The 27,982-nt window shown below is 39.3% G+C and overlaps 2 protein-coding genes across 2 annotated transcripts; both read right to left on the bottom strand.

Annotated features, from left to right (window-relative positions):
• Nucleotides 1-1,468: 1,468 nt before the first annotated feature.
• LOC118808787 (homeobox protein HMX2-like) lies at nt 1,469-7,365 on the bottom strand. Its single transcript, XM_036571663.1, has 2 exons — nt 6,984-7,365; nt 1,469-2,131 (listed from the first exon to the last, which is right to left on the bottom strand). The coding sequence occupies exons 1-2, from the start codon at nt 7,150-7,152 to the stop codon at nt 1,647-1,649; spliced, it is 654 nt and encodes a 217-aa protein (XP_036427556.1). The 5' UTR covers nt 7,153-7,365; the 3' UTR covers nt 1,469-1,646.
• Nucleotides 7,366-9,154: 1,789 nt separating this feature from the next.
• Nucleotides 9,155-26,819, bottom strand: LOC118808979 (homeobox protein HMX3-A-like). The gene is made up of 4 exons (XM_036571860.1): nt 26,655-26,819; nt 14,782-15,256; nt 10,893-11,083; nt 9,155-10,045 (listed from the first exon to the last, which is right to left on the bottom strand). The coding sequence occupies exons 1-4, from the start codon at nt 26,664-26,666 to the stop codon at nt 9,680-9,682; spliced, it is 1,044 nt and encodes a 347-aa protein (XP_036427753.1). The 5' UTR covers nt 26,667-26,819; the 3' UTR covers nt 9,155-9,679.
• Nucleotides 26,820-27,982: the final 1,163 nt, after the last annotated feature.

The raw sequence follows: 27,982 nt of genomic DNA on the forward strand, positions 1-27,982 counted from the left end.
TAGGCTCCAGCTCCCCCATGATAACCAGCTTAGAGGGGTGGTGTGTGTGTGAAAATGGGTCCCACAGACTTGATCACCACACAAGGGTTAAGTATCAAAACAACCACTCACTCTCCAGTCTATAGAGTCCACATATGGAAACTACACTGCAAGTTCCCTGAATCTTAAAGTGAATGTTTTTGTGACGTCAAGAACTTTTTTACATTTAACCAACTGAAGAGCAGCCAATCAGAACAGAAGCTGTTCACATATATCAGTCTTAAAGGCACAGTGACAAAAACAGCCTGTTTAATTCTAAGAGATGAATAAAGTTTGGGAATTGTCATGTAAAAAAGACCATTTTTGCTATATCACAATAAACAAACATTGGAAGAAGACCTCAGAGGAAAAGATAAGATACAAGAAAAATAAGCCCTTTAAAGGTTTTCACTTTCTCAGAGGAAAGGGGTCCATTTTTAGCTTTTCAGAACGTTTAACCCTCTACTGCATGGTGTTGCCATGTGGCAACAATTATTTATCTTACTTTTACTAAAAAGCAGTAATATAAAATCTGTGTTTTCCTACTTAATTGTGGAAAAAGGGTCTTTTACTTTGAAAGGACAAATATTTCATGACATCACATGACCAGGAATTTTTATTACGATGTTGTTATTACCATGCATTCCAAATACCAATTGAAATTGTATTATTTTTCCAATATTTGTAAATATTGGGTCATACATTTCACTAAGTATAAGTTGGATTTGTTTGTTCTTGTTTTCAATAAAAGGATAAAATGATGTTTTTAGAGAAACATTAATTTTTTATTTTAATTTTACGGTTTTTTTTTTAGATTTTATGGTGCTATGGTATGATTGTGCATTGTTGCCAAATGGCAACAATTTACCAAGTAACCCACAAATTTTTTTCAAAAATTTCCATTACTTAAGCAATTTCAAATAACAAAAACACATTAAATATTTTATCATGTTTAAGTTATAATTCATGCAGTAGATGGTTAACTTAAACATAGCCTGCAGTCAAGACAGGGTGCATGGAGTCAATGTAACTTGAAAGAACATAAATGCAATGGAATTATGTTCCCTAACTAGACATAGTGTGACAGTGGACAGTGGACAGTGTGACCAGTGATGATTTAGTACCAATGTTTTGAGAATATAACCGGAGGGTAATCTGAACCAATCAAACCAATTCTTTGCGTACAAATGCTTTGATTAGACAAAAGAAATCAGTTTAATGCCCATAAGAAATGCTAACATATGAAAATGCTTGGATTCCGGATTGTTTTGTGTCTAGAAAGAGAAAAATAAAATGAGAGGAATAATCTCTCAAATTATCACAACAATAATATACACACGTATAATAACTCAAAGTAGATTTAATTACTGTTTTGTATTATAATAGAAATTAGCAAGTGAAAGCTGGATTTTAATCATCATAAAACCAAACATGATCCAAGAACAGGTGGCATGCTTCAAAAGGATATAAGTCAAGACAGATGGACAAATCCAAAATATATAGCATGACTATATTGCATGAGTATTATGGATGCTTATATAATGAAAGCCTAAAATAAAAGCAATAGGAGAAAACCAAAGTTATTAAGGGCTTATATATGTAATGATAAAGGTGACTTTGTTCATAACTCAATGCAGTGGTGCTGTGTAGTCTAGTTTATTATAGAGGCTGTATAAAGGCAGGCCAGCGATGCTGCATCCTGGGTAATAGAGAGCAGACACGTTTGCAGGTAAGGGGGGCATGAGGGGCATAGCCAGCAGCGTCCGTGAAGAAGAGGAGGATGAGGATGAAGCCTCGAGTTCGGCTGTCAGCTGCCTCTTCCATTTGTTTCTGCGGTTCTGAAACCACGTTTTTACCTGAGTCTCGGTCAGGTGGAGGCTGGACGCCAGGCATGCTCGCTCAGAGCTGCTCAGGTAGCGCTTGGCGTCGAATGCGCTCTCCAGCTGGAACACCTGGCTACGGGAGAAGACGGTGCGCGTTTTCTTTTTGGCTGGGCTGCACCTTTCCGCCTCTGCGCCCGAGCGTTTAGGCACAGGGCTGATGGAGGGACCCTCCTGATCGCTGGTACCCAGGGGCATTCGTTGTTTTTCTTCTACTCCAGGTTGGATGGAATCTATGAAATACATATGAATACGTACGTCAGCAGACCCCAAGTCTTATTACACATGTCTATAACCTTAGAAAAGCTCCATTAGTTTGCATTGAAACCCCTGTACTTAATGAATAATAAGCTTTAGTGTGTAAGAAACCGGAATGTCAAGGGGTTTGACAGCGAATTTGCCCTGATCTTGCATGTTGCGTTGGCCATTGATTCAGTGTCGGAAAATCTACCACGTTGAACATGATGCAATAGCATCTTCTGTATTGAGGGAGATTGTGTTATCCACTACGCCTTCCTTTATACCTCTTTTATCTGCCTATAAGACCTTGTGTTGTCATCACAAGTTGTGCTAAGAGGTTCAAAGATGAGAGGCTCAATCCCCATCCAGGCTGCGGTGCCATGTAGGAATAAACGTCCCAGGGTACGTCTCCAAATGCTGTACTCACCTGCCACTGTGAACCACTGTTAGAGCGTCTAAATGTAAAGTGCGCTGTATTGTGTAAATACTGAATTGAATTTACTATTAAGTTTCTTGAATCAACATTGCACCATCATAGAGTTTTTCACCATTAAACATTGTTTCAACATTAAATCAACATCAGTATTGATATTGGATAGCTATTCAACCATCAGCGATGCTGTTCAATCAATGTTTAGCATGGTTGATTTTCCAACATTAAATCAATGGCCAACACAATAAGCAAGATCATTGCAGATTCAATATCTATGGAGATCTATGTCGATTCAATGGTTTTGCCCAACACCCTTTCAATCAAACCACCTACTGATCCTCCAAGTTAGAGAAGTAGCCAACTCAAAGATGTCAGACCCACTGTTGAACTATGCTTTGGAAGGAAGTTACTTAAAAAATCGACTCAAACATATTTAATTCATTTTTTCCCAGTTAAGCATCAATGCAACCTAAGCACAAGTACAACTATGGCTATATAGAGTCATAATGCTGCATAAATATGGTCAAAAACATCCCAATAAGATGCTTACATTGCATTAATGTTGCTAGCATAAGCTAACTAATATATGCTAAAAATGTAGAGGTGATTCTTGGCTGTCTGCTAGCTTAACTGTTAGCTGTGCTTCAGTTAAAATTAACTTGACAAAACAGTGAATGTTTTTGGGGTGAAACCACTCGATTTGAAGTGAGTGCTGCACAAACAAGAGGTTAGTTGTTTAATTGGTCAAGTCTCTGTGTTTCATAGTTATAGCTGCCATTCTGAGTGGCTAATGCTAGTAATGATATGTGCTGAAAGCTACGATGTTTGATCAGACTGTGTTTTTGCAGCTGACAGCACAATGAGACAACATCATCAAGCCAGGTGTATGAATAAACAGTGCTGATTAGTTTGATGACGGCATATTTTTTGTGGAAAAATGTTAAAATGCTAGCATTTCAGATCAGCTCTAAACCGCTTCCTGCCTCCAGATGTGTGCACATGCAGACAGATCATGTGACCTTGGAACTACTTCTGCTACTACAAGTAATAAACACAATAATAATAATACAATGATAATAAAACTAAAATGATACATTAACAATTTATGACATTGCATATTGTATTTTAGCACCGGAACACATAGCATGTACAGGCAGCAAGAAATGCCCAGCCCAGTGCAACCCCAACGCAAAACACAGGGACGGGCTAACGCGGGAGGACATAACATCCATGTCCTTGGCACAATGGCTTCTTGGTGTACCCCACTCGGAGTGCGCCTTCCTCCCCTGCTCCTAGCAGGCAGCTGAACACCAGCTCCATGGAAAATCCACTGATGTGCTGATGTGGCAGAACTCCTCACAGCTAACAGCATCAACTCTGGTGCTACTGGGGGTGAAGACAGCAACAGCACTCCTCTCAGCCACCTTTCACTTTCTGCCAGCAAGGGTGCTGCTTGTGCGCTGCCTATGGCCCTTGGGGATACGTCCACCAGCACTGGCGCTGTGTGTTCAGCTTTTCCTGATCCGACACCTTCCCCTATGGGGAATGATGGCCAGGAAGCCTCAGCTGTCTGCCACGGCTCCACAGCTAGGCCTCACAACTGGCTTCTCTCGTCCCATCTCCAAGCCCAGTGTTTCCTTCCCTAGATTGAGCACAGACCCGACTGTCACAAGGAGCTCCCAGACATATATGCATACATTCTGTATAGCTGTGAACCAGAACTCATGCACTCCACTCAGGCCCCTCACCAGACCGGAAGCTGCCTCCTCCATCTCACATTGACTCAGCCATACAGACATTCATCACTTCTCAGTCAGCAGGAGTGCTGCTCTCGGTGAAAGGGAGTATGACTGGATGTAGCAGTGACATTGATGTTAGTGTCAGTGAGGGCAGTGAGCTGTTTCCTGTCTATGCTGAACTCAACCCAAAGTTCACGGTGGCAGCTGATCTTCCTGGCTGGCTTCCGTTTTCCTGCTAACTCGGGTTCTAGCATTGACTGGTGTGGTGTCCCCTCCTCCTGCAGTGCTGCCACACCAGTCACTTTGCTTTCAGTCACTTGGGGGAAGCTCTGCAGGTGGTCTCCTCCTTGAGCTCCTACACTGTGCAGCGCCATGTTGCTGGCTGCAGCATTTTCACACCGAGGATGAGTTCTGCTTTCTCTGTCTCATGGCGGCTGTGTGAAGGCTGGCCGGTGCAGTGAGCTGCACTTGCTATCTCAGCTCCTCCAGAAGAAGCAAAATCAGGAAATGCTTCAATGCCAACTCCTCCAGCACAGCCTTCTCAAACACCAGTGTGCCAGTCAAATCATCAGTCAAATCAGCTCCATTGCCAACATGCTTATCTGCTCTGCCTTTAGCCTCTGCCTCTCAGGGAGAAGCCGCCTGGCTGACCACACCACCACCTGCCCAAAGCTCACTGCAGGATCAATATCAACGCCATTAGGTCATTATTGTTCTGGCAGCAGATCCACAAGCACCTGTACTGCTTTCCCCTATAGTGCCAGACGCAGCTGCATCGTGGTGACGAATGCCATCCAGCTGTAATGCCAGCCAATCAATTGCAGCTGTACTAAGTACGGCTCCCAGGTGCCCTCACAGTAGCACGGTGCTGATTTCTTTAAACTCTGGTGGGCACACTCAACTTCTGACACCGATGTAGTGTCGGCTCAGAAGAAGATGGAAAACATAGTGTGTACAGGCGAATGCTCTTTTATTTTGAACAGGCACTTCAACAGGCAGCAAGAAATACCCAACCCAAAGGCAACCCCAACACAAAACGCAGGGTAATGTGGGAGGACACAACATAGACACTACTGATACACTGTAACTCACCCTCCTCAGTTACTATTTCTCTGATTAACTACACACTAAACTATCCAGTGACAACAACAGCACTCACAAGTGTCGCTGTAGAAGAAGACATAGAAGAGACCACTGAGCTTTTTTATTGAAGCCGAGCAGAAAAGGCACAAAACAAGCTTAACCCAAGGAGGGGGCACCATGAGCCCTATACTTCCTCTATACAGTAGACCTGGTAAACAATGACACACAATAAACACATATAGGCACCTTTAACCAACAAACAAGAACAAGGACAATATCGGCAAGAAGTGTGTGTGTGTGTGTGTGTATATATATATACATTATATATATATATATATATATATATATATATATATATATATATATATATATATATATATAAAATATTTAAAAACAATGAATTTGACATATAAGTGAAAAAAATAAAATCAGTATCACAAATAAATAATAATAATAATAATAATAATAAATTATAATAATAATGAAAAACAGCTTATTAGGTGTTTATTTATCTCTGTTAAAGGGAATAACAGGATTTAAAAGTTGAGCCCGTTGCAACTAAAAGAATTATTAGAATACAATCTAATAAAAAAGCAATGCAGGATTTACTTTATGTCAAGTGTTTGAACACAACTGTGTCCTGGATTGAGTTGAGTATGTAGTCGATTAATTAAAGTAAATCACACGAAAGAGATCAGAGTAAATGCAGATGCAGTGTAAATGAGTATTACACAGAATAAATCATTTACAGTGATGTACAGAAATAAAGTCCAAATTAAAATGAAAAGGAAGAGCCGACAGAATAAAACAAGGAGGAAAAGCAACAACTGACATTAAAACAGGTGAGAGGGTAAAAAAGGAGGTTAAAAGAAGCAATAGATAAAAGTCAGTTCTCACTAAATTTAGTTACATTGTTATTTACTGTAAATTTGCTTGATTTAAATGTCTACATTGGATCCACACGAATGAAATACATCAGCATAATTACTGTGTGTAAGTAGTGAAGTTGACTTGTTTCATTTGTGTGGAACCGATGATCTTAAACAGCCAGTGAGAGGAGAGTTTAACTCACCCGGCAGCTTTGATTGAACACGGATCAACATCCGACAGAGAACCGATGAAACCAAGAACCTCAATAAAATGAACATCACTGTCTGAGTCATCTCTCTGTGCGCTCCAAATCAGAGGGTTCCTCAAGCGTTCCTCAGTAAAGGCAGCCGTGAGAAACGGTGAAATGGTTCTTCAGATCGATGGAGAATGTGTTGTATATGGTATATGGAACGTTTTTAAAATGGTTCTATAGAGCGCCAAAAAGGGTTCTGCTGTTGTGTAAAAGCTTGTCATCGAAACAATAGCAGAACCCTTTTTAGGGTTTAGGGTTTACATAGAACCATTTTCAAAAAGATTCTGTATGGAACCATATACAACACATTCTCAATCACTCTTAGAACCCTTTCACCACACAAAGAACCATCCTCTTCACTAAAGAACCCTTGAAGAACATCTTTTTAAAGAGTGTATTTTTAATGTATTTATTACATTATTATTATTATTATTATTATTATTATTATTACTGCTTTCTGTACTCACCCCTGTGCGTGCGTGCGAGGGTCTCTCGCGCTGCCCCGCGCCCCTCAGCGGGGCACTCACTGTGCTCTCCTCTCTCCTCTCTCTCCTCTTCCTCCTCCTCCTCTTCCTCCTCTTCTCCTCCTAGGATGTTCCTGATGGTGAAGCTGCAGGCTTTGCTCGCGCCCTGCATAGCGCGCGCCTCGCCTGCGCCCGCATAAATCAGACTGACACCCGAAACAGAGGAACTGAACTCTGAGCTTCGGCCGGTTCTGTTCGGTCTGTTTTGTTGTTGTTTGTTGTTGTCGGTTTTCGTTGTTTGTTTTTGTTTTTTTTTGGTCCTCGCGCCGCTTTGTTTATTTTTTCAAAAGCTCCTCAAACACGCGCGTCTGTGCAGGTGGAGAAATCTGCGCTCCACGCGCTCGCCGGACCCGAGACTGCGCGCGCGTGCGTGTGTGTGTGTGTGTGTGTGTGTGTGTGAGCCAATCGCGTGCTCAAAGTGCAGCCCGGAAATTATAAACCAGCTCGGAGGAAATTAAAGAGCTCACACACACACACACACACACACACACACACACACACACACACACACACACACACACTTAACCAGCTGGGAGTTTTATCTGCAATTGCTCATTTTCACTTTATTTATTAATTTTTTTATTTGAATTTTTTATTTATTATTCTTTTTTAATTTAAAATGTTTTTTCTTCCTCTTATTTATTATAGTTCCGTTATTTCCACTGTATTTATTATTTTATTCTATTTACTTTTGTCGTTTTTAGGATTTTTATTTGCGATTTATTTGTTTAATCATTTGTTTTATATTTCTCTATTATTTGTATTTTTTCTTTAATATGATTTGTCCTTATTTGTTACATCGCGTTGTTTCCACTTCATTTATTTATTTACACTTTATTTTTTTTATTTATTCATTTATTTCTTTATGCACAATTGATTAATTAATTAATTTATTTTATTTAAAACGTATTTCCGTCTTATGTTTACACTTTCTTTGTTCATTTGCTCCTTTTTATCACACTGTAAAAATTAAAAGTCTGTTCAACTCAAGCTAAGAATTCTCCAGCTGCTGTTTCTAGGTCTGCGTCTCAGTTAGATTCCAGATGTGGACACAGCTGTGGCGTTGGTGGGATTCCACACTCTTCAAATTCAAAACAACAAATATTTTCTCCAGGGTTTCAAACATTTATGGACACAAACTCTGAGCTGCTTCAGGGGTTCCTGAGTGCTGAGGGCTGAACCATTATCAGGAGGCTGTGAGTTTGAGTCCCAGCGATGCCACAGCCATCTGTAAGTGAGAACCCAAGAGGAAACACGTCCAGCAGGACTGCGTGGTGGACAGAGTCCTGGCTGGTGGAGAAGTTGAGCTTTAAAAATAAATGTTTTATTGTGTTTTATTTACCGAACTGAGAAGCAAAACTAACGAATAAGAGAACTTTGGACTCCAGAGGTTTGAGCAGGTGAGATTCGGCTCCTCACACTGAGTCAATTCAGGAAAAGCGCTGTGATCAGTTACTACATCATTTTGAGTTGAGCTCGTTTTAACAGCGTGTTTGTGTTACAGTGTGATTGATTTATTTCAGCGGCTTGTTTTACTTTTTACTTTACTCTCTCTCTCTCTCTTTTTGTTTCTCTCTTTTGCTATCTCTCCCTCTCTCTGTTTCTCTCTCTCTTTCTATCTCTGTCTCTCTCTCTCTCTTATTAAACTTATAAAGAGGGAATCTATTATAAGAACACTGTAATATTTCGTAATGGATATGATTATTATTGACTGTGTTGTAATGTCAGTCTCTCAGAATCAGTCGATCAGAGATCAATAAGAGCAATAAATACAGCGCTGATATTAATGATCAGTTGATCATACATACTGTGACACAGTTTGTCCCATAAAAAGATAATAATAATAATAATAATAATAATAATAATAATAACAGTTGTAGTAAATGTGCTATTGCGGTGTTTATTAATATTTTATTATCGTTGTCGCCAGAATGTCGATAATAAATTATTTGGAACGTAAAACGGAAGTGTTTTGTATGAATGGTGTTAAAGTGCTGCTCGAATTGCTGCTTATTTTTTATTTACACTTTTTTCTCCTTTGTTTTTATTTTTAATAATGTCCGTTTCTCAGAGCTGGAGCGGCTGCTGGTGGTGAAGGTGGTCACAGTCAGAGAGTCAGTGGATCCGTTTATTACAGCAGTACAATATCAAAACTCTGCTCATATACAGAACAACTCATATCTGCGGATTATTTACAACATCTGTATATTTATTTACAGTGAAGAGATCAAAGCCCGTCACAGTCTGTCCCGTAAAATCCAGTCTCTCTGTAGAAAAGGCTTAAAGTACCAAACAGGCCTCAGTGAGCGATTGTCCCAGACACACACACGCATACACTGATGGGGCAATTAAAAATAAAAAATAATATTAAAAATAAAAATAAAACAATAAATCTAGAATCATCATTTAAGAAACGCGAATTTGTGTAATTCTTATGTTTCCGTTATTCTGTCAAAATGTGGGTTAGCATAAACTAACTGCACTGATAATAATAATAATAATAATAATAATAATAATAAACAATAGTAATAATAACAATTGATATTACTATTACTGTTGTTGTTGTTGCTGCCTGTGCATTTTTTTGTTAACCCCAAATAATAATAATAATAATAATAATAATAATAATAAAGTCAGGGCTAAACGGGCCTGAGCAGTGGCACGCTGGGCATTATGGGATGGGGGTAGTAAGGGAACAGTAAGGGCTGCCCAACCCCCCCTCCTACACCCCCTCCGTTCGCCCCCCCTCGCGCGCTTTCTGAACTCTCTCTGTACAGCACAGGCACGCGGACGATCCTGTGCTGCTGTTGATGATGATGATGGTGGTGATGATGCGCGTTCGCCGCCTCCAGCTCCGCCGCAAGCTGCCGCTTCCACTTATTCCTGCGGTTCTGGAACCAGATCTTCACCTGAGTTTCCGTCAGGTGGAGGCTGGACGCCAGGCACGCGCGCTCAGAGCTGCTCAGGTAGCGCTTAGCGTCGAACGCGCTCTCCAGCTGGAACACCTGAGAATCAGAATCAATATCAGAATGTTTAGCACCACTCAATAATAATATTAATAATAATAATAATAATAATAATAGTATTATTGATATTAATATTAATACTGAAATAATATCAATATCAGAATATAGAATCGAAATCAGTTTTTTAAAGCACAATCACAATATTAATGTTCAGTTTGTGACACCGCTCAGTCTGTTTTACTTCATATGCAATATGTAGTACAGTACAGTATAGTGTATATAGTAGACAATAGTAAATCGTGATCTACAGTATTTTATTTCTATATACAATTTTCTTACATGTAATTGTGTATATAGTACACATTAACCATGTATTAATTATATATATATATATATATATATATATATATATATCTATATATATATATATATATCTATAATAATGGTTTACTTTAAGCAACAGGTTTTGAAGATCTAGTGGAAACTGAACGCTAAGTAATCCTGTATTGCAGAGTTACCAGTATGAATTGTGAACTGTATTGCACCTGTAGTTGTATGAATTGGTGTATTTATGACATTAGCAGTATGAATTACTGTATTTCAGCAATAGCAGTATGAAGTGCTGTAGTGCAGAATTAACAATAAGAATGACTGTTTTGCATTATTAACAGTATAAACTGCTGTATATACAGCATCAGTATGAATTACTGTATATACAGCAGTATCAGTATGAATTGCTGTATATACACAGCAGTATCAGTATGAATTGCTGTATATACACAGCAGTATCAGTATGAATTGCTTTATTTACAGCAGTCACAGTATTTACGGCAGTATGAGTTCAGTATGAGTTCTGCTGTGTTCCAGCTGTTACAGTATGAATTACCTGGCTGCGAGAGAACACTGTGCGCGTTTTCTTCTTGCGGCTTGGTCTCTTCTCCTCCTCCTGAACCTCCTCCTGCGCCGCCTCCTCTTCTTCCTCCTCCTCTTCCTCTTCCTCCTCTTCTTTGGTGCGTGGCTCTGGGGAGCTCTGGTCCGTGGGGGAGGGCGAGGGGGGTCTGATCGGCCGCTCTGAGACTAAGGGGGTGATAAGATATCAAAATATTAAAAACCACTCAACAGTAATGCAACGCAACTTAGTTGTTCTGCTGTGCTGTCTTGGCAGTTATGTAGGCCTGTGTGTCCTGCGACGGCAGTAATGTTCAATTGATCTACACATACTATGTGCAAACGTCTGTAATGCCTGTAATATCAGTGCACATGATGCTGTATAAAACAACTCCACTGAACTGGTGTATTTATTGTATAGTCATTTGTTGTGTTGTGCTGCGCTGTCCAGTTGCACTTGTGCATGCTTAATTTTCTACTGTCTTGTTCACTAGTTCACTAGTCCACGTGCACTGTGTCATCACAGGGTGATGGTGAAGATCATTGCAGCTCTTGAAGAAGCATTACAGACTCAAATCACTCAATTTATTGGTGTGCAAAGTCAGAATTGTTCACAGTGGTGGTGAACCAGGCCAGGAACCAGATGTCAGAAGAGCTTCATGCCTCTAAAAGCTCCCTCACAGAAGGTTATTACATAAAATTTGTACAAATACGCTGCCTGGTGCCTGAGACATTGTTTTTTTATGATAGTTTTAAGAATATATTCTTGGTGGAGAGACACATGCAGGAGCGGAAGAGCACTTTACAGTTCGTTTTGCACTATTTTGCCATCATCATTACATACATAAACTCAGAAGACGCATGTAGGTTCACTGGTGGTTTTTGAGAGTAAATAAAATGACTATATTTGTGTTGTAGACTCTGCTTCCCATCACCACCACTGTAAAGACATCCACAGCAAGCAAGTTTCTCTTCATCTCAACAACTGAATTGTGGAAATTTTGTAAAATGGGTGGAATTACCCTTTAAGGTCTATTGAATTGAAAAGGCCAATAGTATGCGATTAACATCTACAGTGGACACAACTTTGAATGACAGTGTTAAAATGAATATTACTTACATCATTTAATGAATATAATATGCAGCTCAATGCTGAATTAACACATCTAGTTTATTACATCACTAAATTAAAAGCTCCTCTTGTGGTGAATTTAAACCTTCAGTGTTCATTATTGTGACTGTGCACTGAATGCACCATATTCTTACCAATATCTTTACCTTGTGCTCAACAACAGTCTCTGTGCTGCATTGGTGCCTTCAGTCTTAAATTCCCTCTCGTCTCCTTTGTGTCCAACGTCTGGGATTGTTCTGTACTGTTTTCATGTTATATATGTTCTTATAAAGCCTTAAGGGTTCCTGCTGATTCCTGACAATTAACAAAGCCTGAAAAATTTACACACTGGTCTTTAAATAATGTTCATACATGGCCATCCCATTATACCCATTCAATAGCTTTCAATTATTGTCATCAAATGTTCCCAACAATAATCTTCACATACACTTTCCTCAGTGACTTATTCTTGCATCACCTATTCGACAGACAGCAGAACCATACATACTGACCCACTGTTGGACTGAATTCAACACTGCAGCAAACTAATTCAGTCTGTAGGTGTTAATTCACCACTACAGGAGTTTAACACTGTAAGAGGTTTTATTCAGCTCTACTGTAGGTGTTAAATTAACACCTTAACTGCACATTCTGTGTGAATAATGAATGTTATAGATGTCAATTCACCCCCAGCTGTTTAACACTGTAAAAATATACAGCACATAGCACTCTATCAATAGTCACAAATTCACCACGTGTTCATTCATCCCCATAAGCAACAAATTCCATCTCTTACAGTGCTTAATTAACTGCATAGACAATGAAACACCCTTGTTTGTGTTAATTAAACCACGTAAGAGTTCTAATTAAACTCTACCGGCACAAATTCATTGCTGTAAGGGTTTTAATGAGTCTCTCTATAAGCAACAATTAATCACAGGTGTAAATGTTGACCTTTGGGTTTTTTAGTAAAGAACCATGAGTTCTATGTAGAACCATTTTATGCTTAAATGGGTCTTTGCATGGTGAAATGGTTCTTCAGGTTGAGAATGTGTTGTGTAAGCACCAAAAAGCGTTCTTCTATTGTTACGATGTCAATCCATGTAACCATGCAACAAAAGCAGAAATCTTTCTGGTGCTACATAGAACCATTTTCAAAAAGCTTCTATACAGAACAATGTACAACACATTCTCCATCAATCTGAAGAACTACCATGCAAAGAGCCATTTAAGCATGAAATGGTTCTATATATAACTTACGGTTCTAAGTAGAACCACTGCCTTGGAGAACCATTTTTATGTGTGTGTGTTTTTTTTTTTTATGTGTGTTTGTGTTTGTGGCGTGTTTAATTAATGGTATAAAAAATAACTGAACGCTGTTTGTACAAATTAAACAGTATCAAAGTTTTACTCTTCATCTTTATAAACTCACATTCATTGCTGTAAGAGTTTAAATGTATATCTATAGGCACTAATTTATCACAGGTGTTAATTTATCCCTGTATGTTGTCAAATTCAAACGTTTAGCGCTTAATTAACGGTATAAACAGTGACAATTAAACAGTAAAGATTTCCAATTTGAAGATAAAGGCATAAAGTCATGCTGGAAGATTTTCAGTGCACCTCTAAACACATAAGTACAGCACTGGCGTTCATTAATCCCTAAAAGTGAATAAATCGTATTTAATCTTTTGTATCGCATTTAATCAAGTGTATAAACGATAAATGCCCCCTATTTATTTCAGTTGAAACGCTGTGGAAGTTTTATTTGTTTTCTATAGGCATAAATTCACTGCTGTGAGAATTTCAGCGCGCACAGGCGCTTATTCATCCCTGAGGGCGTCGATTTGAAACTTTTAGAGAGTTCAATTAATTGCTTCAGTAATAACTGACCGCTGTTTACGTCAATTAAACAGTGTAAGAGTTTTAATTCATCTCTATAGGCGTAAATTCACTGCTGTAAGAGTTTTAATGAATACCTATAAGCATCAATTCACCACAGGTGTAAATTCATGCCTGTGTGTGCTAAATTAAAAACCTTTAGCTAGTCTGTGGTAATGTTTGTGTTAATTCAACATGATAAGGGCTCTTATTTAACAATACAGGTGTAAATTCGCTGCTGTACAGTTTTAATGTGTGTATAAAAGCGTAAATTCACCACAGCTGTTAAATTCAATTTTTTTAGCGCGTCTAATTAACTGTGTAGGCAATTATTGACCTCTGTTTTAATTGTTAATTGAACAATATAAGAGTTTTATTCTTTATCTAGACGTACAGTCACTGCTGTACGAGCTTTAATGTCTAATTCAGTCACCACAGCGGTGAAGTCATTAACTGGAACTGCACTTCTTCTTTAGAGCTCTTTAGAGTTCTGTATAGAGCCATTTCATGCCTAAAGTGTTCTTCAGATTGATGGAGAATGTGTCGTATATGGTTTTATAAAGTGGTTTTATATAGCACCAAAATGGTTCTTCTGTTATTACAAGCTTGACATAGGAGAACCCTTGTTGGTGCTGTACAGAGGTTCTATATACACATTCTCCATTAATCTGAAGAATCATTTCACCACGCAAAGAACCATTCAAGCGTGGAACGGTTTTATACGGTTCTGAACAGAACCACTGCCTTTACTAAACAAACTTTGAAGAACTATTTTGGCGCGTTAAATGAACAGGGTTGGTGATAAATGACCGCCGTCCGCGTTAATGAAGCAGGTCTAACTTAACGCTGTGGCCGCTGACTGACCTCCTGGCTGTCTGTAGCTGCGGTCACTCACCCGCCGCTGTGTGTAGGTGTCCGGGAGAGTTGAGTGTGTACGGGTAGCACCACCACCAGGCCGGACTCCTCTCCAAGCACTGACCAGCTAATCCAAACCGCTCGAAGCGGGGGAAGGCGAAGTCCCCCAGCCTGGAGATGGACAGCGCCGTGTCCAGGCCCGCCTTGGCCGGGTTAGGGGGGTTAGCGGGGGCTTTACTGTCGCAGGTCAGGAGGTTCCTGATGGAGAAGGGAGAGTCTTTGGCTGAAGGGCGAGTCTCGTCGGCCATCGCAGCCCCCGCCGGACCAGAGGAGTCAGAGAGATCGCCTGCAGTGGAGAAGAAGGTCCACAGTGTCCGGACGGAGAGCAGCGTCGAGCTCCGAGAGGCGCTTTCTGATTTGCTTTGTAGTGTAAAAATCCTGAGGAGATCCGGCAAATGAGGAGGATGATGAGGATGATGGTGATGAAGGCGCGCGCGTCCCGGTCCAGTGCTTGGCTCGCGGTGATCAAATCAAAATGTCATTCGAGTTAAACGAGAAGAGAGAAGATCAGCTCCTCACATACACACACACCCTGACATACATACAACAGCAAAGGGGATTTAAAGAGGAGAGAGAGAGAGAGAGAGAGAGAGAGAGAGAGAGAGAGAGAGAGAGAGAGAGAGCGAGAGAGAGAGAGAGAGAGCGAGAGAGAGAGAGAGAGATGGATCCTCCCTCTTTTTCTACTATAAATCATTCAGCGAACGCGCGCAGAGCGATCAGAACCACTAACCCCACGTGCCGATCACTGATGCTGATTTTTCCTCAACCTGTAATTTACTGTATGCATTATAATCCAGTAGAGCCGCTCGAGTCTAGATTTACCTTTAAAGGGGAAGTTTAAAACTCATTCAGATTCGTTCACAGTAGTGATGATAGGAACCAGACGTCGGAAAAGTAAATTTTTTTAAACAAATATATTACACGACTCCTGAGATATTGTTAAAGGGCAATTCCACCCATTTTCCACCCAAGCATAATTCAATCATTGAAATGTAAACAGTAATTCAGAGTGGTTTGGTGTGAAATGATTCACTGTAGAGCAACTTACAGACTAAGGTCAGGGTGTGTGTATATATATATATATATATATATATATATAATATATATATATATATATATATATATATATATATCTGACCTTAGTCTGTGTGTATATATGTATATATATATATATGTTGTTACGACGCTAAGCTTGCTATATAGAACCCTTTTCAAAAAGCCATCATGGAGAGGTACATACAAGGCGTTGTAGGGCAAATTAGTCCTTAATTAAAACTTATTTTACTATCATCACCATTCAATTTAAAACTCAGAAGACGTGCAGGCTCACTGGTGGTGTTGGATAGGAACCAGACATCTGGAGAGTTTAACGCCTCTAAAAGCTCCCTCATAGAAAGTTATTACATGGAATGGCTCTGAATGCGCTGCCTGATGACTGAGACACTGTTTTAAGATTGTTTTGAGTAATTTTGAGAAGATTTGGGCATAAAACATATATTTTTAATTCCATTCATGGCGGACGGCTACAGACAAAGCAAAGAAACATATTTTTTCCAGATTTTCCATCATCAACCCTGCATATAAACTCAGAAGACTCGTGTAGGTTCACTGGTGGTTTTGAATAGTAAATAACATGTCTATATTTTTGTTGGAGACATGGCGACCCCTGGTTCCTATCACCACCATAAATACTGAATTATGCGTTTTTCAGAGATAGGTGGAATTCCCCTTTAAAACAACAAAATAATAAAGAATTGTAGGCTTCAGCTTATTTCAGGTGCTTTAGTATATTAGTCTCTGAATGATCAGGTCTGTGCTTATATTAATGATGATACAATGATTGAGCGAAAGCGGTACGATTTATTATTGATCCTGCAGTGTTTTAATCATTTGCTATTATTTTGTGTGTTTGTTTAAAATGAAAAAAATGCAGTTTATTATTGTACTGTTATTACGGTACGAGCACAGCAATCTTTCTAAAATAAAATAAAAAACAAAAACGTAGTCTAATTAATTACAGAAATTCACTTAATTAAGGCAGGAAAAGGAAATTTAACCTTTGGTGTCGCTGATTTCCAGCAAACTGGGCTTTTTTTTTCTTTTTTAATTGTTTTGATAAACAGGTGTTTCAGGTTGAGGTTTTAAATGCTAATTTCCAAATTAGCCCATAACCTGGCTAATAAACGCAGCTATAATCAACTGTTTTGTCAACACTGCAAACGAAACACTGCAAACGAAACGCGCAAAGACGCCCTTTTTGGTAAAATGTTAATGAGGTAAACAGTGTAGCAAGTCTTTATTAATCTAATGCTGTAACAATGTTTTAATATTTCCCGCGTTATTGGTGCTAATTTCCCCCCAAATCTCCGCCTTAAAGCTTTGATAAATATTCAGTCCACATAAACAGGCTTCAGTTTAAAACGCGCTCATGTTGAGGTGAATCTCAAACGGGAGAACAGAAGCGCCACCTGGCGGTCACATGCACTCCCGCTCTGAAACACTGGAATGATGATGAATATAAATCCAAACTCCAGGAAAAAAAAGTACTGCTATGTCTGTCAAACAGTAACTCAAGTAAATGTATATTTTATATTATCTTTTTAGTAAAAGTATCTTTTTCAGCTCAAAAAACTACTACAGTTTTAAAAGAGGTTCTTCAAGGGTTCTTTTAAAGAACGATGTGTGTGCTTAAATGGTTCTTTGCATGGTGAAATGTTTTTTTCAGATTGATGGAGAATGTGTTGCACATGGTTCTATATGGAACCTTTTTGAAAATGGTTCTATATAGCACCCACAAGTGTTCTTCTATTGTTAAGGTGTCAAGCTTGCAACAACAGAATAGCATGCAAAGGGTTCTTTGAGTGTTCATGATTCTACTTAGAACATTTTTCTTCACTAAAAACCCTGGAAAACCATCTTTTTTTAAGAGTGTATTCATGTGGCAGTCATTCCTACGAAGCCCCTAAGGTGACATGGTGATTACTTGTTAATAAGGAGTGGCTATGAATTAATATAATGAGGCCACAAGTTAAGTTTCTTGTGGACTTATGGCCTAAATATATTAATTTGTGGCCTCAATAAATTAATTAATAGCCTCAGTATAATAATCTGTGGCTTCAATATATTAATTGTTGGCCTAAATATATTAATTTGTGGCCTCAATTTATTATCTTGTGGCCTCAGTATAATAATTCATAACTTCAATATATTAATTTGTGACCTCAATATATTAACTTGTGGCCTTGATATATTCGTTTGTGGCCTCAATAAAATGATATATTAATTCATGATCACGCTTTGGGGCTCCTAGATTCCTATATGTGATGGTCTTCATAATGTGGTCTAATCTAATTAAAAATATACCTTTTCCTCATTACTTTGCCCTCATCATTAATCTCTCAGATGAGCAAAATGTTACCATTCAGGACTGTCAGGAATGTTAGTTTCTCCATTCTGCTGCTCCTTGAACAGAATAATTCAGCCATGTTATGTATTTTTCCCCTGCAGGACGTCCATTTATTCCCAGAGAGCAGCACATTGATTATTTCTGACATAACATGATAAACTGGCAGTATGAATGATGCGTCCAGCACTGTTGGTCACCATAACCTCTGTTTATAACACATGAGTTCTTCTTAAAAAAGGGTGTTAATCTAGTCTTCTGGGAAGGCTTTACACTAGATGTTGGAGCACTGCTGTGAGGATTTGATTGAGCATTAGTGAGGTCAGGTACTGATGTTGGATGGTCAGGTCCGGATCACTCCAGCTCATCCCAAAGGTACTGGATGGAGCTCCATCACTCCAGAGAATACGAACCCACTGCTATTGGGTCCTCTATTGGTCAATGGGTTCGTTGAGTGTTCATGGTTCTATATAGAATCATTTTCTTTACTAACCCTTGAAGAACCATTTTTAAGAGTGTAGGGCTGAGGGTTGATGGTACTAAGGGATATAAAGTGTTTTGTGTTTTATTCTGTTTTCAGTTGTGTCTCCCATTTTTGCTTTTAGGTGATGTCTCAAAAATGGTTCTTCTATGGCATTCAGCAAAGAACCCCTTTAGCACCTTTATTTTTAAATGTGCAGGCTGATCTAATGAATGCTGGACTGCTCGTTGTAATGCTGCCCCGTTTCACGGCTCATTTGGAAAGCACTCCTGTTCCCTCCCTCTACAGCTGCCATTCTGTTTTAGTAGCTTGTCAGAGTCATGAATCCTCTAAAGAACAGCTCTGTATCGATGTTTAGACACATCAGCTTGTTCTAAAACGGTAATGAGCAGGAAACCAAGCAGCCTAACACTAACCTTCTACTATACTTTATGACTTTACAGTACACTGATAATAATGCTCTTCATGACTTTCTCCTTTCGAGTCTTGGTTCCTCTCAGTGGTTCTGCCTCATGATCTTCATGAGTTTCTCCTTTTGAGTCTTGGTTCCTCTCAGATATTCTTCCTCATGCTCTTAGAGAGGTTCTCCTTTTGAGTCTTGGTTCCTCTCAGATGTTCTTCCTCATGCTCTTAGAGAGGTTCGCCTTTTGAGTCTTGGTTCCTCTCAGTGGTTCTTCCTCATGCTCTATGCACAAACAGACTCTCTTCATATTGTTCATATATTTGCCAGTTTTTTCAGGGAGCTCCTTGTAACTGATATGAATTGTGCCTTCTGACCGCAGCAGTGTGTGTTTCTGGCAGTGTGCCTCATGCCTCTTGTTCGTCCTTTAAGCGTCTCTGATCTGTAAAAGATCTGTCAGTGAGAGGCTGAAGCAGCGTCAGAGCCGCTGGCCTCAGGTAACTGGATCTGCACAGAGCTTCAGGAGATCAGGTGCACTTTAAAAAGTACAGTTTACACAGATAATTTAGAGGGAAAAAAATCCTCCAGCCAATTTTAATGCCCTAAAATTTTGTGTGTTTCTTTCTGCCCTACTGTATTGGTACTGTAGGTTTTACTTTACTTTAAGGCCATTTTAAATGAGTAAAGGAAATAATTTCAAATAGAACATTTCAGTAAAATGATCAAAACAGGTTCAACCATGAAACATTTAGTTACAAAACATAGTTATGTTATAACTGAAGTTTAGAGGGAGGAACATGCCTGAAACCCCTCCTTCTTCCAATCTAACGCCCTATAAATTCACATTCTCACCTTCCATTCCCATCACTAAGGGTTCGCAATCCCCACCACCACCCCATGTCCTCCCTGCTCCTCAGTCCTATTTCAGTCCTAATACAGCTATGAGGGTCCAGCCTTCTAGCTACAGGTAGAAGCTGCCCAGAACTCCAGCCCAAGTTCCCAGAGTTCTCCCCCTCCCTCAATCAGTCTTCCCTCGTACTACCACCACCATGTCGAAGGCATGGTCTGATCTCACAAATGGTATATACTATGATGAAGGAATAGTTGAGTGATCATTTGTTTACATTGTTTCTGGGAATCCCCCCAGAGTGATAAATAGATGCAATAATGTACCACTGATGTAGATGCTAATAAATACAGATGTGATATTCTTCTTTACAACAATAATATTACCCATCTGGCTTCATTCTGCATCAGCCACCTAGAGGGTGCACTGCAAAAATGGTATCTTTTCAAGTAAAATTATCTTAAATATTGTCAATAAATCTAAGATCTCTTCTGTTGAGGTTGTTTAAGGCTTAATGTAAGACTGTTTAGTTCATTACTAGACATTTTTTACTTGTTTTGGGTCATTTTATAAAGTAAAATTATCTCACTATATTGGCAGATAATTTTGCTTGGTTTAGAAAGGAGCTTTAAACCAGCAAAATGATCTGCCAGTATAGTGAGATCTTTTTACTTTTTAAAATTACCTAAAATAAGTAAATAATGTCTAGAAATAAGCAAGATAATCTTATAAGTGCACAACCATCTCAAAATGGGAAACATTAGAAATATTGACTAGATTTAAGATCATTTCACTTTATAAGACACCATTTTGTGCAGTGTGGGGAAAAATCTAAATAGGCTTAATCATGTATCCACCCCAAAATGCTTTTAGTACCTTCAAGATGGACCAATGGTTACATTTTTCATTTTGGCTAGAGACCCTCTTTAATATTTGTGCCATGCTAAATGGTGTACATGAGCTTCCTATGCTTATTTTTTACATTAGCCTCATAGCTCCAATAAAAACTGATGAACCTAAGATGTCAGCTAATTGACTATATTTACAGCACGGGGGAAATTTCCTATTTAAGCCAAACTGTTATTTTCAAAAAGTTTGTGAAATGTCCTCGTTTTGTAACAATAAACAAGCAGAACCAAGAGTTCAACTGAAGCAGTAAAGTCGAGGGCTAAATTTACTTCTGGATGAGTTCACTGAATACTGGTAGTGATTAGCTCACTTGCTCTCACTCTCTCCTGGAGAGTGTTATTGAATCTGGTCATTATCCTGCATGGTTTCCCTGGTCATCATGAAGCATGCAGCCTTTTGCCTGTAGCTGGAAACATCTACTGCATCTGCCAGAATCCCTCTAATGAGTACAATCTGAAACACTAGACTCCACAACATACACACAGCCCCCTGGGTCCTCTCACACACTCTTAGGATCACTTACACACACTCTGATAACTCCACCCGTTTACGTAACAACCCCTGACTCACCACCCATTAGACAACACAAGCAAAAACAAGAGTCTCGAGCCCATGCTTCTGGAGCCACAAGGTTGAAAGTCGTGACTGATTCCCTGCTGTCTGTTTAGCCATCCCACTCGGCTGTTCCCACAAGAGCCCTCCAGAGTTTATAAACAGGACCACAGGAAGGCCGTGGGCCAGCGTCCTCCACGCAATTGCCACAAATTGCAGCTGTTCTCATACAGCGCTCTAATCTGGCTGATAAACAGGAACAAGGCTGACAGCTGGTCAGTTTCAGTAGGCTGCTTGATAAGCCATTCCTAGTGTTATGCAAATGTCTTTAAAATGCAAATCAAAATAAGATGCATGTATGAGGCTCGAATAAAACCATGCATGATCCAAGGACAGAACATTCCAGCCTTGTTTTTTTTGGTCAAAAATGAAAATACAAATCTATCTCAAGTCATGCTGTTGTTTTCATGTCTAGTGCATGAATCGTTTTTTCCTGTAGGCTGTAGTTTACACACCTACAGTCTTCTACTTCTGAAACCTGGCACAACACTCTGCAACACACACCATCATTCTACAACAAAAACAATCACTGACCAGCAAATACCACTGCTCACCAACCAACACTATCATTCAGCAAGAAACACATTCACCAACAAAAACCTTAATTCACTAACAAACACCATCATTCAGCAAGAAACACATTGACCAACACTTTAATTTGCCAACAAACATCATCATTTACCAACAAACACAATTGTTCACCAACAAAAAATGTTAATCACAAACACATTGACCAACAAACACCATCATTCAGCAATAAACACATTCACCAAGAAACACCATAATTCACCAACAAAAACAATTTTTTAACAAACAGTTATTCACCAACAAACACAATCACTCCTCAATACTCATATCAATAATCAATAATCATTCACCAACAAACACCATAATTCACCAACAAACACCATAATTTGGCTAGACACAATTATTTACCAACACCTTAGTTCACCAACAAACACCATCATTCACCAACAAATACAATTGTTCACCAACAAAAAAACATTATTCACAGACAAACACAATCATTGACCAACAAACACCATCATTCAGCAATAAACACTTTCACCAAGAAACATCATAATTCACCAACTGCCCCATGACATTTCCCCAACTAATACTGTCATTGAACTACAAACACCATCATTCACCAACACAATCATTTACCAACAAAAAACATTATTTATCAACAAAAACATTCACCAACAATCACCACCATTCTCCACCAAACAATTATTCCCCTTCAAAAACCACCATTCACCTACAAAGTTATTCACCAACAAATACAATCACTCATTAACAAACACCATCATTCTCCACTAAACACCTTCATTCACCTTCATTAACAAACATCATTATTCTCCAAAAAACATCGTTATTATTATTATTATTATTATTATTAACACCAACACTTACCAACAAACACCATCATCTACCAACAAAAACATTATTCAACAAACACCTTAATTTACCAACACCATCATTTTCAGCCACATGCAGTCATTTTCCATCACACACCATCATTCACCAACAAACACCATCATTCCCGAAACACAAATGCTGTTCACTGAATACCTTCATTAAACACCAACATTTCCAAACAAACACAATCACCAACCATCACCAAGATTGTCCACCAAAACATCATCATTCTAGGGACTCCCAATGACTACATACAGATACAACAGAGCAAATAAGTGTGTGGGTTAATCAATGATACCTCAAGATTCTTGATCACTGTACTTAAAACTACATTAATCCTGGCATTTTTACTGCATGTAGAGGCTGGTTTTCCAGACATGACTTAGGAAACAGAACTGACAAGCCGAAGGAAGCAGTATTGAAAGAGGGAGAACATCCTAGAGCCCCCCAACAGTCACACACAGGGGGGTTTGTAGGAGAATGTTCGGACTATGTTGTGTCCATGCTGTGGGAATAATGGATGGAGGTGTAGTGCAGCACCTTGTCTTTGCTCTGTCTCTAATCAATAGCGTATGTCTACACAGTGTGGTGCGGCTAACCAGCTCAGCTGACTGGCTCCAGTGACTGCAGTACATGCACAGTCATCCACGGAGAAAGGATCGATTACAGGTCAAAGGTCACAAATCAGTGCTCATAATTCACTGTGGTAATGTCTGCAGGAGCAGAGAAGAGTGGCCGGCATGTTTAATTGTGTAATAACTACTGACACACTTAATAGCTTTATAGCATTTTAGTGAACTCTTGTAGTAAATGCTGAATGCATTACAAAAAAACAATTTGTGGTTTTCACAGTGGTTTGGTGTGAAATGGTTGATTACAGAGACTCAGCTTTCTTTACGGTGGTGTGATAGGAACCAGGGGTCACAATGTCTACAACACAATACAGCCATTTTATTCACAATCTAAAACAAGCAGTGAATCTACAGCAGAGTCTTCTGAGTTTTTATATGCAAGGTTAATGAAGGTAAAATACCAGTAAATCTGTGAAAACATGTGTCTTGCTTGTAGCCCTCTGCCATGAATAGATTTAAAAATATATCTGTTTTATGCCCAAGTCTACAGAGCCCTGCTGGTGACATCCCATATAAATAAAAATAATGTGTGGCCATGACTTAGTAAGGTGTAGGAACAAGATATTTAAGTCGTGGCCACGACTTAGTAAGATGTGCGAACTAGATCCTAATGAGTGGCCACAACTTATTTATATGGAATGTCACCAGCAGGGCTCAGTACAAATCTTCTCAAAAGTCTCATAAAACAATTTCTCAGGCATCAGGCCGCACATTCGTGACCACTATCACCACCACTGTGAACAAGTCGGACTCTGAAAGTTTTCCTAGAATGTGAAACATTTCAAACCACTCTGGAAGACTTTATTTACCTTTTAATGATTTAATTATACAGAAATTTGGAAAAATAGGTGGAATTCTCTTGCAGCGTGATCATTTCTGGCTTGTTTGACATACTAATATTTATAAAAATGGACAAAAGTATGAACAAAATTTAGGCATCTAGGAAGGAGCTCCTTGCTTTTAGCTACTGCACTGAAAAAAAGTGGACTGACTTCACTCAAATTCATACATCAGTTACACATGAATAAAATATGTTACATCAACACTTTTTTTCTTTCAGTTTACTCACTTAGTCACTCACTCTTGATGTGATATATTTTATTCATGTGGAACTGATGAACACATTTGAATCGAGTAAAGTCAGTGCATCTTTCCTCAGTGTGCTAATGTTTTTAGCAATGTAATGTGCCTTTGTCCATAGATAGTATGTTGTACAGAACCAGAAACCATACAAGCAAGTCCATGTGAGATGATGGAAACACTCAACATGGTCTGAAGCAAGTATTTGATGATCCAGCACAGTTTTCATGAAGCTAAGTGGGCTATAAGCTTCCATTACTTCTTAGCTGCATTAGCCTCATAGCTCCAGTGCTAAAACTAAAGAAACATTTAGGCGTTCTAGGAAGGAGCTCCTTGCTCTTAGCTACTGCGCTGAAAAAAAATGGACTGACTTTACTTAATTATTCGTATATCAGTTCCACATGAATAAAATACGTCACATCACAAGAAGCTAATGTGGACTATAAGCTTCCACTACTTGTTAGCTACATTAGCTTTGTAGTTAAACTTAAGACGTCTTGGCTGATCCACTACATTTGGGTTAAGGGGAAAAGTGGGCACATTTGATTTTTCGCCAAACTACTCCTTTAAGACTAAACAGGAGGACTGGTTGCTGGCATGCTAGCAGCACGCAGGACTTCTGTGTGTCCAGCCCTCTCTCAAGGGCAGCGCTCTCCACAGTGAACAGACACTTATTCTGCGCATAATCACAGGCTGTGCTAAGAGAAGAGGGCGGAGGGCAGGGGAGCCGTGTTTGTCTGCTTAAAGTGTGATCTGGATAATAACGTTTTCATCAAAGGCAGCAATTACGCTCATTAAGCCTGGCTGTGGCGTGCTAGTTTAGGGAATCGAGTGGCAGGGGCCAGTGAAAGGCCCCTAATCCATTCTGTTCTTTATTCTCTCACTCTGTCCTTCTTTTCAGACGGCTCGTGTAGGGGTGGAGACCAGGGCTCCATGTATAGCTTCAGAATTAATGATGCTTTCTCTCTAAGCCTTCTCCACTGAAATGATGTAGCACACAGAGCTTCAGAGGAGCGTTACTATAGCTACACTTTCCAAGGAGTGATATCTTTTCTTGAGCTGCAGCAGTGCCCCATGCTGTGTGAACAGAGAACACTCTACAGCCACTGCGGTGGCCTCTAATAGGCACCGGGCAGACTCCAAATTAATTCCTCGTTGCTTTTCACATGTTAATGATTTGTTTTGTGCAGCGCAAAAGTGCAAACAGGCTGATGAATGAAGCGGTTTAGCGGAGACACATGCTTTTGAGCCCAGCGTGTTTAAATGAGAATCAGATTAAGAGAATAAGCTCATAGGCTCCTGCAGCAACAGGTGCATTGTGGAAGTAAATAGGAAAAAGAGAATTGGAGACAGAAAGAGAAGCAGATTGCAGAAACAGTTGGCTATCAATGCACTCATATGATCTGATAGATTTCACTTAGTTTTTTCTTATATAGCACTGCGTTGAAGTCAGAGACCACTCTTTATTTATTTAATGTCCAGTCAAAACAACTATTAAGAATTGAGTGTTCTGCATCTAAGTGTGCCACTCTTTACCTTTATTCCAGCTTCCACTCTTTTCAGGAGACTCACTTTCACAAGAAAAAAACTTTAAAAGGTATTACTGAATGAGGCCCATTATTTACATCCTACACCAAACTTTTTTATGGTAAAGAAAATTCAGTTTTCCATGATATGGCCCTTTAATCCCCTCACAGTCTGCGAAACTCACAAGATCTGGGGGTCGATTTCCAGAACTGGGTATAAGCCTAAACTTGGACTATGTTTTCCTTTAAATAGAACATCTCTGGACTGCCATGTAGTCCAGCCAGGGCTAGGCTTACTACCCTTATCCAGAATGTTCTATGTAGGTAATGAACTGTAATTTTTCACTCTTCAGTTCTCTCTCTGCCCGTCTGTATTATGGGGTATTGACTCTTTCTTTGCCTGGATATTGTGGGACATTTAAGGAACATTTCAATTGAAGTTCCCTCATTATGGCCAAATCTTAACAGAATCTCGCTAAGTTAATCTTCAACCTCATCCTGAAAGATGTGCAGGTGTGTGTTTTGAGTGCTCTGGGCTTACCAACATCCACATGTTCAGGTGGTGCCTGTCTCGAGACCCAAATATTCAGTTCTTTATGTTCATCATTTTCCAGTATTTCCCTTTATTCCAGCTTTCAGCTCCTCAAAGAATCTGCAGACACACCTCCAAGTTCAGTCTTAGAAGCTGGTTGATCATTTTCTGAAGTAATCAAACACATTCAGTGGTGTTGAGGTCTGGACTCTGGGGTGGTCAGTCCATCGTTCAGCTTCTTTGTTTGATGTGTCCGTCTCCTTTTCTCAGTGAGGTTCTTCTTGATCAGCTACACATCCTTTCAGACCCACAGCGCTGAGTCGTCTTCTCACAGTGGAAGGATGGACAGAAACACCTGTGGATGTTTTCAGATCTGATCAGCTTGATTTTCTCCTCTCTCTCAGAGATGAAAGCTTTAAGTGCTGTTTATCTGATGGGGGCAGTTTTGGGGTCTACCAGCTCTTCCAGGTGGTTGTTAGGGTCTCATTTTCTCTGGAGCTTTTAATACTGGAAACTCCTGCTTTTTCATTTCTCCAGTTCAAGATCTGGAGGGCTTGAGATACGATTTTGTCCTCAAATGCAGTTTTTCGTAAGGTAAAATATTACCCCAAAAAACGTTTGTTTTTAGATTCTCCATTATTTTACCATCGTCAGTAGATATAAAAACTCAGAAGACTTGTGTAGGTTAACTGGTGTTTTTTTTATAGTAAATAAAATGGCTATATTTGTGTTGTAGACATGGTGACCCCTGGAAACCATCAGGGCTTTCAAGGCGTAATTTTTACTGCCACTACCTCAGCCCAAGTTTACTACAATTTCATATTAGTCCAGTACAGTTTGATATGTAAGCTGCTCAAATAAATCTGATTCAAGCATTCGGTTACCAGGTTTAGTTAGTGCGGGAGTAAGGAAGTAGTACTGTGCTGGTGCTAGAGATACAACTTGTAACTTTCTGACAGTGTAAGAGACACTGTTATATACAAAAATGGATAAACGTTCATTGCATTGCTAAAAAAACAGTAGCAGCAGCTAACTTGAAGTGAACTTTTAGATAACAGTGTGCCATACACTGACAAAAACACATAAGCAAGTCTACTAGAGATTACTTAAGGGAAATTCCACTATTTTTTGAAAATGTCTATAATACAATCATTATGATGTAAAGTCATTCAGGGTGGTTTGATGTGAAATGCACTTTTCTAGAAACCGTGTCAGTTCACAGTGGTGGTGATGGGAACCAGATGTCCGAAGAGTTTAATGCCCCTAAAAGCTATGTAACAAAAAGTTATTATATGAAATCTTTATAAAATATGCTGCCTGATGCCTCAAACATTGTT

This window comes from Colossoma macropomum, unplaced genomic scaffold (assembly GCF_904425465.1).
Source record: "Colossoma macropomum unplaced genomic scaffold, Colossoma_macropomum, whole genome shotgun sequence".
NCBI lineage: Eukaryota > Metazoa > Chordata > Actinopteri > Characiformes > Serrasalmidae > Colossoma > Colossoma macropomum.

Bases quoted from the DNA above. Each gene is read 5' to 3' on its own strand.
- LOC118808787 (XM_036571663.1), bottom strand. From the start codon at position 7,152: ATGCAGGGCGCGAGCAAAGCCTGCAGCTTCACCATCAGGAACATCCTA. The intron at 2,132-6,983 runs GTGAGTACAGAA...TGTATTTCATAG, and splicing joins CCTCGCACGCACGCACAGGG to ATTCCATCCAACCTGGAGTA.
- LOC118808979 (XM_036571860.1), bottom strand. The intron at 11,084-14,781 runs GTGAGTGACCGC...TCACCCCCTTAG, and splicing joins ACACCTACACACAGCGGCGG to TCTCAGAGCGGCCGATCAGA. The intron at 10,046-10,892 runs GTAATTCATACT...TCTGATTCTCAG, and splicing joins CAGTGTTCTCTCGCAGCCAG to GTGTTCCAGCTGGAGAGCGC.